Genomic DNA, 16,035 nt, shown 5'->3' on the forward strand with positions numbered 1-16,035 from the left:
AGTCTTGGTTTCCTTCAGTCCAGAGTAATATCTTAAGATTTTTTTTAGTTCCCTGTCTAGCTGAGCCTAGAGCACTAGATCACCTTTGATGCAGTTTTTCTGCTGGTGCAATCATAACTCCCAGCTGGAGATCAGATTTGGCCTATTATTTGTGATTTGTTTAGAATGAGTTTTAAAAAGGAGGATTGGTTTCATACTGTGCTTAAGTTCTCTAAAATGCAGGCATATGTTCTCCATGGCTGCAAATGCTACCACATGATTGACTTTTGTCCTAATTACATAATTACTTTAATAACAGGAGCAGATCCTCTCGAGTTTCCTACATCTTCTCCTAATTACCTGGTTGCAGGCAAGACTCCAATGGCTAAAAAATGCCCCACTGAAGTTTTTCTCATTACTGTCTCTGCACCATATTCTATGGAATTCTGAAAAGTGCACTGAAATTTTAACTGACATAAATGAAGCCAGAATTTGGGCCAGTATAAGTTGTTTTAATTGTTCATTTTGTATGAAAAAGAAATGGCCATAACACGGCTGTCTGGAAGCTTAGAATGCCATGAAACAGCGACTAAAAAGAGGAAGGTTTGCATATGCACAAAATTTTCATCCTAATCAAGTCAACATGAATTTTTAGCAGGTTTATTCTCCTCATTACATCCTTCCCCTTCAGTTAAAATTCCTTATTGAAAGACCTTATCAAAGATCTAAAACTGACCATTGCTCTTAGAACACCTGCCTTTGTTAATGTGTCTGAAACCTGGAATGCTGATGAAAGGAGCCAAAATAGTCTTTTTTTTTTCTGTATTAATATGGTCCTTTTACTGTTTTCTTGTAGCTTTTTTTTAAGCACTGCAGACTTTCCTTTCATGGAGGGGATGTATTTAAACGACCAACATGAAAGTACTCACCTTTTGGGTGAAAAGCCTTTGGCCTTGCTAAAGTTGTCTTAGCTCATGCTGGATCAAAACTGGAAAAAAAAAATAAATCAGCACCCAGGAGAGACAGTTGCATGAGAAGAGGTCTAAGCATTAACCTCTGCTCATGTAGGTGAACATAAAAGCATAATAACTTTAATTCAAAGTCTGCCAGAGGAGCACACAGGCTGGTGGTACACTGTTATTACAGAAAGGAAGTCCACTGGATAAGAAATATTCCTCACTGAAGTAAGAGATTGACTGTGGGAAAATTGGGGTTGTATGGAATGGAGCTGACAGCTGAACTTTATTTCAGACAGACATTTTTGAGCCCACAGCTGGCAGTGGTTCATGTTAAAGAACAATGGCCTTACTTACAGCATCAGAATTTTGGGAATGCTGGACTGAGAGATAGTAAATTGTCTTCTTTTCCATTACAAAAATAAAACCACATGTCTTCCATCAGTTTACCAGTTACAGCTTTACCATGAATGGTTAAATTCAACTTTTTAAGCATGCTCACCACACAGTTTTCCTTTGATAGTGTATATCCTAAAAAAGCAAGATTAAAAAAAAATCATTAGCATTTTGCATTGGTTTTACACTAATTGCACTTCAAACAAAAGCAGTTCTTTGCAGCTTTTTCTATCAGTTGTTGTAATCACGCTAAAAATCTGAAAATATCTAAAAGCTTTGCATTGTACTTTGTCAGATTAATAACACTTTGTCTCAAAAGGAATGAGAACACAGAATTATATTAGGGAAAGGCTAAGGTCTTCAAATCCTGTAATCTAGGAAATGTTTCTGCATGAGAGAGAAACATTTACTATCTAACAATTTGATTCAATAGTCAACCAAGTGAATACCTGTAATCATCCTTTATTATCTTATATAATTATGCCTGGAAATGGAATTCAGTGACAGACCCCTAAAATTAGCTAATTTCTCCATTTTTAATACACTAGGTTGTTGGTGTGGCTCAAGCAATCAACAAGAAATCTGGAATTGGCGGCACTTTCACTGAACAGGATGAAAAGGTATAAAAGCTGCATGTTTGTCTCCTCTCTTTTCATAGGGGAAGGGGAAAGATATTTTTTAATTTTCCTGCTACTCAGAAATTTTTAATTATTTAAAATTAAACACCTGTGAGAACATGAACATTCCTGGAAATACTGAAGATATTTTTCTTTCTTTGAGGCCATGAGAAATGTGCCTGTGAAATAATTTAATTTCTGGATCACCATGTCATGTATTTCTGAAACACAGGCTTACTCTACTGAAATGCATTGTAAAACACTTTGATAGATTTCAATGGACATAATTTTTAATTACTTGGTTCTAACTCTCCTGGCAAGCCCAAGAAACACAATTTGAGCAATGATATTTGTGGAGCAATTCCCTTTTAAATACCATGTCACTTCTCAGTATAGCATTTGCAGGAGAAGGAAAAGCTTCAGATAAATTATGAATATATGAGAGAATCAGGAGAGCAGACAATGGAATGGATTCCTAGTTCTCCCAGTGTGTTGCTTTCCAAAAATTTCCAGACTTCATGTTCAGATTGGCAGGGCAAAGCCCAGGCTGTAGAAGTTGACTTAACAATCAGCAATAAAAGAATCAGAATTCATCCTTTCTCTTCGAAAACTTCCCCTTTAAAATAAAATGTACACTGAGTATTTTTAGGATATCAGAATTAATCCCATCCTGAATGAGGAAAAACCTGTGGGTTTGCTATTTTAGAAAATCTTTATTTTCACTTCACAAGAGACTGAACTCCCTCAGAGAGGCTGGTTGTCTGTGGTCAGTTTTTCTAGCTAAAATATGCATCGCTGCACAATTATTTTTTCCTCGAAGCTGCTTTTCAGATGAACCCTACTTGTACCAAGATAATGATCTTCAGATTTTAGCTAAATAAAAGGAGAAGGGTTTCTTGAGGAAATAAGAAATTATGAGTAGCTGAAAAAAACCCAGATCCTGAACGTATGGTTGCCAAAACCAACAAAAATATCAATTAGTACTTCAGAGTGTAAACAAAACGTTGCAGTAGCTTATCTTTAAATAGAGTTCAAATGCTGTGGGACATTATCTCTGTGAGATGTGGATGTTCATTTGTCTCCAGGATTTTGCGGCGTATTTGGCATTTTGTGGGATTGTTCTTCACAACGCTCAGTTGTATGAGACGTCTCTGCTCGAGAACAGGCGCAATCAGGTACGGCCAACAGGTTTGTCCAGAGATACAGAAATCAGGAGGGTTTGCAAGTAATCAGCACCTCCTCTTCCTGTGTGTGATGTGGTAGCTATTCCTTGGCTGCTTTTAATCCCTGAATGACTGAATGCTGGGTGGCTCTGATAAAGCTCTCCTGGGCTGCACTGGGAACAGGCTGGGTGCATTCCAGCCTGGGCTGTGAGAAATGGCCTGCCTAGGGGAAGCAGGTAGAGCCAGATGTCAGAAAATTCATTCCATGTTAATATACTTGATATTGCCTGCAGTTATCCTGTGGTTCACCGTATGTATTAAACAACCAGAGGTGTCAGACTCCAGAAATTCCAGGCAGGAATATCCCTGTAGAATAGCAGAGGGCATACAGACTCTTCCTTTAGTGTAACAGTCACTAACTATTTTCAGTAATGATCAAATGGAAAACTGAATTTCCTTCTGATTGCTATAGCTTTACTTTGCTGCCAACTTGGTTTTGATGGGTTGTTAATGCCATGGCCTTTATGGGTGAATATGCTTTCCCTGTATCATGTGATAATGTTTCAGAGAAAAGACTAGACAGCAGTTCTTTTAAAACTTTCCTAGTAGGTCTGAGTTTCCAGCTATCAGTGTCTGTGAATTGGTACAAATTTGGACAGTTTATTAAATGCTTTCATGTTTCTTGTGAGGAAAAAAAAATATGAGCATGTATGAGCAGCTAAATCTTTCAACAGCAGCTTTGAAAAACAGCAGACTGTATCTAAATGATGTTTTCACCAAATAAGTTAATTAGGATCAGTTAGAATTACAGCCAAGAACAACTGTGTTCAGAAGTCTTAAAAAAATCAGTGGTTTCAGAATGCACACATAAGCCAGAGGAAAATAGGTTTCCTAAGAGCAAGTAACTCTGTCTGGATTTCACAGGTTTCATTTGACCTATTAGTGCCTAAATCTCTTCTGCTTCTCTGAATGAAAACATCAGACAGCTTATAGTGCTATTTAATTCTTCCATAAAAAATGTCAAACTGGCTAACAGCCACTGTTACCTTGAAATCTCTGAGAGCCAAAACTTACTTCTGGTCACAGACATAAACATTGGCTTCCCTGATTCAGGGGAGAGGAGAAGACTCAAAGACATCAGCAGCAATAATTATTGCATGAATCATAATTAGTCAAACCCTCACAAATGACCTCTTCTTCAGGTGCTTCTTGACCTTGCCAGCCTGATTTTTGAAGAGCAGCAGTCTTTGGAGGTGATCCTGAAGAAGATAGCAGCCACTATAATATCCTTCATGCAGGTGCAGAGGTGTACCATCTTCATAGTGGATGAAGATTGTCCAGTGAGTATGTTTATTCTGTCTGAAGGCAGAAGTGTTTATTCCCTGGGAGTGGGCTTGGCTTCCCTTCAGTCTCATATGTTCCCTTGTCATTTCCTTTTCTATCTTTTCTTTCATGGCATCTGCTCAGGTTGGGTGTTGATCTGAGAGGTTCTGGCCTTTGTGTAATTACAGAATTTCTGTTCTGCCATATCAATTTGGCACAGCTTGTAAATCTTCTCTGGGTCATGAGTAGACATTCAAGACACTTCGATGATACTTCAAGTTGTATTAAAAGATACTTTTATGGTAGGATCCAGTATGCTAGATGACAGATGTGGAATGAAGCTGAATTTTACATTTGTCTGTAGTACAGAATAGGCCTTGATAACTGCGAAAAGGTTTTAATGATTAATACTGTTCTAAATAATGACAACCTTATACACCTGTGTATTCAAGCATCCTCTTGCTATTCCAGGATACGTTTTCTAGTGTCTTTCACATGGAATCTGAGGAATTAGAGGATTCAGCTGAAAGTTTGAAGAGGTAAACCAATTAATTCTGACTTTTGTTCATCCTAGGAGAATTCTGAAGAAACTTATGCTTTTAGTATTCTTTTCATAATAACAGACTTATTTCTGCTGGATCCCATGTATTACTGCTATATTTTTCGAGCAGCTTTTCCCCTGAAGTGGGCATAGACAAACTCTCTTGCTTAAAAAGGTCCCACTGAGCAGAGCAAGAGTAGGGCTTGATCAATTCACTTTGACAGTCTAAGAACATATTTGTATTTCAAGGCTGAGCTATGGAAATGCACAGAGGAGCTGCCCTAAAACTGATTCCAAAGAAATCTGTGTGGATGACTGTGTTGCAGAGGAGACATATGCAAATTAGTAGATAATAACCAAAATAATGCTTTTAATCAATTATTTTAATAGTTTTCCTCAACTCATAGATAAGGAAGATTGCTCAAAGAACATGTCTGACTAAATCAAGACTGGAGTCCTAAAGTTCTAACTCTTGCTCATCTTTGGGAAACCACTAAGGAGTTCAACTGGGATGAAAAAAAAAGAGATAAAGAGCTGAATTAAAATACCCAGATAAAATCATTCCCAAAGTTAGCCTGAACCTCTCTATTGAAGTTGGAAAATTACTGTCTCTGTCATCAAAAACAGTTGTTTCAAATACTGTCAGAAAGAGAGACAGTTGTATATAAAATACTCTACTACAGCTATTTTGTGCAGGGAGGAAACAGATTAGAGCCCCTTTGATGTTGTTTTGCAGTAAATATTTATCACATTAAGTTTAATTCCCTATGTTAGAGAATGATGTCCAAAGTGTGTGACTTGAGCAACTAAAAGCTGTTGAGCTACTTTTAGCCGGTGTTCAACCAGAAAGTACAGTGGTACAACAGCCTGCTAAGATCATAGGTGAAAAAGAAAATTCCTCTTTAGTCCTCTTCTTGTTTATAAGAATGGAGCCTTCTTCCTCATTATCCCTTTTATGGTGACTTGTTAATGGACTTAAAAGGTTATTTATTGCTTGCATGGGCTGCCAGGAACTAATTTCTCATACCTGATAGGGAAGAGGAATCTTGGAGCCTTAGCTGCCTATCAGACTCCTGTTCATGAGACAGCACAATTAAATGCCTAGGTTTGCACTGTGAGTCAAGCACTGCAGTTACAACTTCTGCTATGCTTGAAGGGCACAATTTCAGGCAAGAGCAGAAATATAATGACATGGATTAGATGGGAAGTATTACTTTACATAATATAACATTTCAGGCTTGTTATGCAATCAAGGACACAGAATCAAGCCCCGAATCAGACTGTTTTTCAAAACTGTGGGGCATTACCTTGTATGTGTGAAATAACAAAAGAATAATTCCTCACCTCCAGCCCTAGAACATCCTTACACCAGGAGAATAACGAAAATCAAGCCAAGTGTTGGAGGGAAACTACAGGAGCTTGATGGGAATAGGTTTATAAATAAGGTATATGTCCTCCTCCAAGGCAGGCAAAGGGTAGAGGAGAATTAAAACACCTTAAATAAATCGCCGTTAAAAAAGAGGAGATGATTGATTCTGTAAAGATGCTTTATGTCCTGATTTGGAATAGACAGTTCTATTTCAGTAACAGAGCCTCCATGTGACTGTCTTTACTTTTAGAACAAATTTGAAATTAACTTAGCAGCAGAAAATTCACAAGTGACACCTGCTGCACTCTCTTGAACTAATATGTGAATTTCACCCAACATTGGTTTTTCAGGAGTACCAGATTTGTGAATGCAGTTTGTTTTCAAATAGTTGTGTTTATTTCCATATAAACCCAGCTGTTCATTCTTTATCCTTCATCTGTGCAAACTGTAGGGAATTGTTTATTTCTTCAGTTTGATGTTCAGTGTTAATGTTGTTGAACATTAAAGAAATGGTGGAAAGCATGCACCAATCCATGCTGCAGTTTTGTGATGACAGCTGGATTAGGATACAGGATTTGAACTCAACTCCATTATATATCTATTGGTGGTATCTATATATCCTTCTCTCATATGGGAAAGATATTCCTATTACCTGCTTAACCTAATGAAATGACTCACTTGTATGCAGAGCACATAATAATAATAATAATAATAATGTTGTATCCTTCAGGGACTATGACACAAACAAAATCAATTACATGTATGCTCAGTATGTGAAGAATACGATGGAGCCACTCAACATCCCAGATGTCTGCAAAGACAGAAGATTTCCATGGACAGTAAGTAAAATAAGCTTAAGCTTGAAATTCAGCAATGGAAAATGTTTTTCTGTTTAACTTTTAAACCTTTTTTGCTTTCCTCTGATTTCTGTCAAGGTGGCTCCAGTTAAAATGGTGTAAACACACAGTGAGTGTTGGGAGGCTCTCAGAAGTTCCTTCCTTTTTATCCTTTCCTTTCCCTTCTCGTTCTGGCAAAGATAAATGTTATAGATGCAAGTTCTTTGCTGCAGTTGAGGTGGATCAACTTCACTTTTCTCTGGGAGCTTTTGCCTAACACTTCCTCAAGTGTGAGCTGGTGATGCTGTGGATGACTGAGCACAGGGATACTGGAGAGTGAGGAGGAAAGGTCACTTGGCAAGGCTCAGGTTCCAGTCAGGCTTCCTTCATGGTCATCATCAGCAAAAAGCAAATTTTTAATTATGTATCTTCCCATATTTTCAATGCACAAATTAGAAATCCGTCTGCTCTTACGATTTAAGCCTGTTGGCAAGAGGGGAGAGGAGCTACTGTGGTCCAGCAGATGGCTTTTTACCAAAATTTGTTCTGAGATACACAACAAAAGGATCAGAAAAGACAGTGCTCAGTGTGATAGTTCCAGTAAGTGGAAAGAAGGGGCAGGCTCCTGGTGGGGAGCTGGGTTGTTTCCCTTTCTCTTCCTGCGCAAGGCTTCTTGGATGTTCTGGAGTGAGTTTCTGTGACAAATTGAGCAACAAAGGAATTGAGTTCTCAGACTAACCCTGTCTTAACAGCAGGACTGGAAGTACAGACAGAATCCAATGGCTATACATTATAGATTAATAAGGAGGTGATGATTTTGACGACATTTAAAAATAATATCTTGAGAATCATCCAAACAACTGTTTTTTGGAAACAGGCTGTCCAGTAGGGTTAGAGTTATTTTGATTCTTTTCTTTTTCCTGGAATTCACCTTATGTATGTAAAAGAAACCCATAAAAAGAAAGCAATAGTGCTTTTAGTAGGAATCTGGAAATGTTTTTCAGCAACACAGAGACTGCACTTGCACTCCTGCAGGAGCAGGGCAGTAGGATAAATGTTTTGAAAGCTGATGCACCCTGACATGAGGGAAATCCCAGGTGTTGCCAGTGCCCTAGAAACCTTGCCTTGCCTCTTTCTTTGGAGGACATTGAACATTTCATGAGGCAGGCTTGCCTCATGAAAATCCTGCCAAGATACTCTCTATAGTCCTTGCACAGCAGCAGAGCACAAACCAACAATATAAGAAAAGGATAACCTTTTGATCAGAAATATTAGCATGTGCCCATTTCTTTTGGTGCCACACACAATTGGAGGTCAGAGCAAATCTATTTCTCAACAACCGCCACATGATTCGCAGGGCAGTCAGAGCAGGGCTGTGGCCTTTTCTCCCCAGGTGTTTGAAAAGGAGGCGTTATCTCTTTGTTCTATCCTTCCACTTCCCAAATAAGTTAATCTCCTTTTGTTGGAGCGTGGGACATGCTGCAAAGTCCTGGGAAGAGGGCAGAATGCTGACCCAGCTGTAGTAGTTTTTCTGCCTGCTGTTTGTGGGCAAACTCATTGATCACCTGGTTGCTTTTTGAAGGAAGATGTAAGCCAAGAGTAGTTGTAGAGCCCAGCTCTACAGCTTTTTCACTTCAGCCACCTGAAAAGCAGCTTTTAAAATTGTAACTGTATTTTTCTGTTTGTTTAACAGAATGACAGTGCAGAAAATCTAAGTCGGAGCATAAAGAGTTTGCTGTGTACACCAATAAAAAATGGGAAAAAGAATAAAGTGATAGGTAGGTATCTTAACAAAAATAATGCTGTACATTTCATAGATAAATTTATGTGCTCCGTGATAAAATCACAGCAACATGCAGTCTCAAGCCAGGAGAGAAGATCCTTAATTATCATGTTCTCAACTAATAAGTCTACTGCAACCTTGAATATAAATTGCTCACCTAACAAGCTGCTAAAGAGTAGAAAATGAGTGTCAGCCTTTGTTCCTGGCATCAGTAAGCCCCACAAACAAACAGAAAATAACATGTGCTGATTCTTAGATAGGAGAACGGATCCAATTTCATCAGCTTTAAAAAATTTGGCAAGTAAATATTAAGAGTTCTGAGAGTGACTTTTTAATGATCTTATAATAATTTTCTTTGAGAATGATGGCAAAACTGCATGGCCCAATTTATAGAATAAATATGATGTCCCTTTTTTGTGAAGACAGATTTAGTTTTTTAACATCTGAGGCAATACGAGAAACCTCATCTTTATCTAATGGAGTTCTCTGAAATCTCTTTTGAGTTCTCTGCAATTTCTTTTGCTATTAGCTTCTTTCATGAGTTCTTTTATTACTTTTAAATATTCCAACAATCCCTAGAAGACCAAAATAAGACTGAACTGTAGAGCTTTAATTAGGGATTTTTCACCATGCTGAGAGCTATTGATAAAACACTTGTATCTGCTTCTATTTTTCTGTTGAGATTTCCTATTGAAGTTCAAATTGAAAGTTTCAGTCAGGCCACCCATTTAGGTGAGCTTTTCAAATCTGAGTCATTCTCATTGGGAAATTTTCTTTGAAGTATTTTATAGTTTCACAGCTGCCTCATGTTCAATTATTTCATAGGGCAAGGTCAAGAAGTTTTCTTTGGGATAGTACCCAGAAGTTCCTTTACAATACTACATAGCATGTATGACTATTACTATAAGTCTGGTTTCTTTTTAAAATTATTTTTAAGATTAGGATGCCCCAAACCAGAATTTGGGAAGTGGGATGGGGGTAAGAAAAACTGTCCACATGAAACCCGAGCAAATCTTACTAGCAAGAAAGATGAAAAGAACTTTATTCTCCTGACCTGTACATTTCTCAGGTATGTGGTAAAAGCTTTACACAATCTTGCTGTGATTTTATAACTCTGTCCCAATGAAAGACTTTGGAGTTCCTTCATTTGTAATCAATGGACCTCTCAGTGCTTTGGGGAAGCTTTTGAAAGAGGTTCAAGAGTTTTAAGTAATACACAGTAAATTTACTGCAGTTCTCTATTTTTTAAAGAGACATTTATGTGCAAATACTGTGTCTTTTAAGAATTGATTTACTTTTGTGGCATATTCACTGTCTTCATCTTGTGTTCATTACATCACAGTTGCTATGGAAAAAATTATAATGTCATAAGATGTACTAAACAGAAATATGAAGGTCAGTTTCATGGGATTTTCCTGAAGAGTTTTGTAAATCAGCTTCTTTTTTCCCAGGGAAAGTTAATCTTGTTCCTTATTTGAATGAATTCTTTTCTAATGGGATTATGTGATTCAATGATCCATTCCTTTCCATCTCATTCCATAAAGGTTCAGAATTCTGTTTGCCATATTCAGATACCCCAATCCCTGCCATTACACTCAATGGTTACAGCTATAATGGTCTTGGTGTCTTTAGAGGAGACTCTGATACAAAGTTCCTCAAACAAAATGCAATTTGAAACAGGACAATGTTGTATTGTCACCAGACATCAAAACTTGTGAGGCCAACATTCTTCTAAAACCACAGTTTGTGTGTGCTACATTTTTTTCCTTAGTTTTATTATCTGCTGTAATAGGGAAGATGCACACGTGGTAACTTTTTCAGAATTTTTCATTTGCAGCTGGGCTATCTTGGTACTTGGCCAGGAAAATGCAACTTTTTTGCTCAGGGCAGTGAGAAAACATTTGGACTCTGTTAAGACAGTACTTATTGCCAAAGAAAATATATTCCTGTAATTCAGCTGCTTTAATTAATATTCTGATTTTAGCAGGTAAAACTAAGGGCAGGTGTATTTCTGAATTTCCCCCTGCTCACTGTGGTGTCAGGGATTTAAACTGCAGCAAGGTGTGGTAGAAGTTACCTGTCAGACTTCTTCAATGACATGTGTGCAGAAAGGCCCAGAAATTCCTAACACAAAATTAACAAATGTAAATATCAGCACATTTGAACCTAAGCTGAATTCAGTCAGATGTTTCTCAAGGAGTTCAGTAGTGTTTGCAAGAGGCTCTAATTCAACCACATCCTCAAAAAAAGGCCGAGTGTACTTCAGCTTTGAACCTCATATTGGGTATTCCCTGTTTAGCTCATTTACTTGAAAAAAAGCCTAGTATTGGCTCGAATGAGGAAGTGAAAACTCTGTCTACCACTGTTCTGACTTTGATAAATGTTCTTTTGGCATGGTTGCAAAAATTTAATTAGCCTCCAAAGGACAAATTGTCTTTAGGGATTATATCAATCTAGAATAGTATTAATAATAAAAGTTAGGATGAAAACAACCCTAGAATTTCACAGGGCAATCAAACCTCTAAAGCCCTACATTTTTGGTTCACAAATCCTAATAAGTACTTTTGAATTTATTATGTATATATAAAATTTTAACATTTATTTTATAATACATTGAAACTGCCCTTTGGGGGGGAAAAAAAGGGAAATCCTACAACATTCCTATGTGTCACTTATTTATGTTGGTGGTTATACTGTAGGCTTATCTTTCCTAAACTTAATTTTTGATGGTGATATGTTCTCTGTATCACTTCCTTTCGTTTCTGTGTCCTGACATAGGAGTCTGCCAGCTCGTGAATAAGATGGAAGAAAACTCAGGAAAAATCAAGGCTTTCAACAGAAATGATGAGGAGTTCCTGGAAGCATTTGTCATCTTTTGTGGCCTGGGGATCCAGAACACACAGATGTACGAGGCTGTAGAAAGAGCCATGGCCAAACAGATGGTGACACTAGAGGTGAGCCCAAATCTAGGTGGTCGTTAACTAGCCCCAAACAGATCCTAATGTTCCCCAGACCGTCTCTGTTCTGCATGTAAGTGCAGCTACTCACAGGGACACTCAACAGAGGTTGTTATCCCTCAGGAGAGCAGCATTTGGACCGTTGAGTTGCTCAGGAATTTTCTGCTTGTTTCTGACTCTTCCAGCAGACCCTTGATTTGGTATTGTGTCCTAACTTTACTCCTGAGATTGAGTGGGGAGCTGGAGGCATCTCTTCCTCTCCACGAGGCTGCATGCTGGCAGCACAGTGGGTGCATTCTGCTGCGTAGGGAGGGAGAAATGCTTTGGCAGAGGAAGGCGTTTCCTCTTCTTGTCTGAGCGTTTTGGTGATGATTTTGGCTCAGTCCTTCAGACCAAACCAGTGTGAGGAGTTAACTGCAGCATTATTGTAGGTTCTCAGCAATTTCCTCAGACTCCATCAAACCATATCAAGATGAATATCATCTGGTCGCAGCCTTTAAATTGGTTCCTGTTAAGCTTCACAGCTGAAGAGGGCTTTAGTCTGAGAAACTGAATTACTCAGTTATAGGGTGATAACTTGAAGCTGAAAGTGAAAAACGTGCAGACTTTGGATCTCCTAACATCCATTATGTAAACAGAGTGTTTTGCAGAGCTCCTAAAATGGGATTATGTGCCCTGTGGCCTCTAAAAGAAACATTACATTCTCAAATAAACCTGTATTAGGTCATGTTAAATAAAAAGCTGGTAAAACTATTGTCCAAATCATTTGCTTATAGGGCAAATTAGCAATTCTCTCTCCAACTATAGCACTTCATAGATGCTATAGGAAGTTCCAGCCAGATTATAGGTTAGTGTATTAAATGGGTTCTTTACAAAAAAATAAAACTCTGTAACATTTTCATGTTGTATGTTCTCAATAGTTAAAAATCTGAGCTTATTTTTTTAATTTAAAATGAATGTATTGTCTTTCAGACTTTTGTGCCAAATTTCAGTTAGTGTAAAACTTTCTTTCATGTCTGAATAAACTCTTAAAAGAATTACTATGGCTATAACGTCAGGCTCATACTAAGAGCTGGTTCATGCATTATTTGCCTTTGAAAGTGGGCCGTGAAAACTTTTCAAAGAGAAAATCAGAGTTCTTTGCTCTTTCATAGAAGCTATTTATGTTTTCTTGGCCTAATTATCTCAAGAAGATTCTGTGCTGTGGGAGATTTGTAAAAGATGCAGATATCTCCGCATATGCATTCAGAGAGCTCCCCTAAAACTTGCTCGGGCCCTGCATGGACAGAAAATTTCATCAGCAAATGCAGTGGAATGCTGAAAGTCTGCTCTAGGAAAAGTACCTTGTTATCATATGGCTTTTTTCTTTGTACTAAGGACTGCTTTTTCTTCCTGTAGGTTCTCTCATACCATGCTTCTGCTGCTGAGGAGGAAACGAGGGAGCTGCAGGTAACAGTGGTAATTGCATTTTTTACTATTACTTTAGAAACATTGCTTTAGTAGAACAACCAAGAGAAGTCCTGTACACAGATGTCAACCCTAAAGGGGCAGAAGCGTATGTGCCAGAAATAGAAACGACAGTGAAGCCCATACTGATGGGTTCCTGAGCTGAATCACATAAAAGGGAAATATTATAATGTCTACAGTGAGAGACAAAAGCTGGCCAGAGCACTGTGAGACCCAGACCTGTGCTAACTGATTTTCCTCAGGAGTTTGAGACAGTCACTGGTGCAGTGTCAGTATCAAACTCATCATGATGAAGTATTCCAGAAGCAAAATGTTGAGAACTCTTCCTTCTGCAGCTAAGTCTGAACGCTGTATATCTTACAGCTTTTGTCCCTTTCAAATATCCCAAGTATGGCTGCAGCTTTATGGCCTTACATATAAACTCTGTATTGAATTTTTAATGCAAGGATTTTAAATTTTTTTCTAGTTGCTTTTCTGTGCAGTGTCCTGTCTGCTCATGTTTAATTCTGTTTAGGAGCCACTGCCTAAGGAATAACTACAGCTAGGATTTCAAGTGCTTTTCAAAGCACAGCATGTGCTTAGGTTCTCCAAGCCTTCAGCAGCTATTCCAGGGAAATAAAATCACCCCTGCTGCACAAAAACAAACAGGAGGGATGGAGAGGAAGGCAGGCATAGGGGACCATGAGCTGGGTAGCATGGGATGGTCTGGCCAAGTGACACAACAAGGTGTGGGAATAAGGATATTTCTAGAATGGTGTCACATGGGTTTTTGAACCTCAGTCCTACCACACTGCTGCTCATCAATAAAGGGCCATGACAAGACCAGAGTGCAACTCCTCTCCTAAGGTTTCTCCTCAGGACTTGTGATGAAATCTTTGTGATTCCACTGTTACTGCTCAATGAAACAGAACCACAGCAAAGAACTGGGCCAGTGTCCACTGGCATGGCTGAATTGTCCACAGCTTCCTAGCACGGTCCTGGCCTGTGTCAGCCACTGCTTCTAAGGTGATTCCAGAGCACAAGCACAGGCCTTTTATTTGCATTCATAAAATTTTTGTTTTAGTTTTTATTTTTTGCTCTCATATTGTCATATGAAGATGGCCAAAATAATGTGAATTTTTTTCTGAATATACCTTTTGCTTCTAAATAATCTGAAAATATATACTTATCAGGCAGTTGGACTAGAAGATGGTTGCAGGGCTCTTCCAACTGGCACTATTCTACTCTATTAATTATCTGCCTTATTGAGTAGGCTGCAGTCAAATTTTTTTACTTTAGTCATCATTTCCAAATACTGCAGAACTGTCCTATTGTATCAGTCACCTCCTTTGAGCCTGGGTACTGTATACAACCTGTGTTTTATCATCCAAAGCAGATGAAACAAAGCAAAACTCTTTGTAGTTGCCACACAGTGGTCCCACATTTTCCATAGGCTTCTTTTTGCTGCCAATGTATTTAGAGAAACCATTTCAGTAAATTGAAATTAAAATAGCTGATGAACTTTCATACTGTAAAACAGGAGGCATAAGGCTCTAGTGGCTTCATTAAGTGAAAAAGGAAATAGGCTAATCTGGTTAAACAACACTATAAACTGTTATAGAGTGCAGGGGTTTTTATATTTCAGCTGAAATGAAACTTAATGTTGTGGCTGTAAAAGGCAGGATATCAAGGAAGGGAAAGGTAAATTATGAATGAAGTGAGGTGTGAGGTGTTCTTTTGAGCTCCTTCTGTGTCCTTGCAGCCCCTTTCCTTGTGAAACCCCAGCTGCAGTTGCAGTTTTTCAAAATTATGTCAGTAGCTTTGCTGAACAGTTGCATTATTTACCACTGAACATGCAGGCCTTTCATGTGCTCACAGCTGAAATCCCACATGAATCCAAACAGGGACATAAAATTAGTGGCAGAAGAAATGTGTAACAAGAGTGCATTTTTTCCCTGTGTCAATATTCTTTTTCATAATCTTCTGTGACTTCCTGATTCTGACACACAAGGGAGAGGACAGCAAACTGCTATGGAACAGAAGCTGGCAGCCATAATTCCATGGATTTGCATGTTACATGTACTAATGTTGTAGATTATGACAAATGCTTCCTTTTCAGTACCTCAGCCTTCTGGGACACAGCTGCCCACACTGGAGAAATGTTTTCCCCCAGAATTACAAAGAGGAAGATAAACACAAAGGTTCATTTCCTTCACCATTTCAGATTTACCTGCTTTTCTTTGGACCACACTCATATTGAGGTGAAACAGCTCTAAAGCAGTAGCAGTGAGAACCCCACATTTTGTTCTACTGCAGTAAATGATACTACATTTTGTTCTATAGTATAAGATGTAGCATTTATTTTGGTAGTATGAGAGTTAATATAAGACTTAGCATAACCTCAACACTGGTATTTTGAGGGGCAACAGGTATAAATACTCTGTATTTTATAACTAGAAGTGGGATGTAATACATGGAGATAGTACTGACAATGAAAAACTCAGATTTAAAAATATGCAGGATAGTGGGTGTATTGTGTACCTTGTAGTTTCAAATTTCACATTGAAGATTTATGGTTGTATGCAAACTGCACCAAAACCACTGACCACGGGTTTTAAAGATTACTGATCACAAATGAACTCTAATTTTTCAGGTTTCTAGCCCTGAGA

The 16,035-nt window shown here is 38.3% G+C and overlaps 1 protein-coding gene across 3 annotated transcripts in view; it reads left to right on the top strand.

Moving 5' to 3' along the window:
* Nucleotides 1-16,035, top strand: part of PDE5A (phosphodiesterase 5A) — a 57,263-nt gene that overhangs the window by 25,023 nt on the left and 16,205 nt on the right. For 2 of the 3 annotated variants that reach the window (XM_036382522.1, XM_036382521.2), the window contains exons 4-11: nt 1,880-1,951; nt 3,034-3,123; nt 4,314-4,451; nt 4,906-4,973; nt 7,075-7,183; nt 8,874-8,958; nt 11,742-11,917; nt 13,319-13,378. In XM_036382522.1, coding sequence (XP_036238415.1) covers nt 1,880-1,951; nt 3,034-3,123; nt 4,314-4,451; nt 4,906-4,973; nt 7,075-7,183; nt 8,874-8,958; nt 11,742-11,917; nt 13,319-13,378 — 798 coding nt within the window. The remainder of the gene's footprint in view (nt 1-1,879; nt 1,952-3,033; nt 3,124-4,313; nt 4,452-4,905; nt 4,974-7,074; nt 7,184-8,873; nt 8,959-11,741; nt 11,918-13,318; nt 13,379-16,035) is intronic. The other variant, XM_054514712.1, reaches the window with a different exon arrangement.

The sequence above is a fragment of the Molothrus ater genome, chromosome 4 (assembly GCF_012460135.2).
Source record: "Molothrus ater isolate BHLD 08-10-18 breed brown headed cowbird chromosome 4, BPBGC_Mater_1.1, whole genome shotgun sequence".
Taxonomy (NCBI): domain Eukaryota; kingdom Metazoa; phylum Chordata; class Aves; order Passeriformes; family Icteridae; genus Molothrus; species Molothrus ater.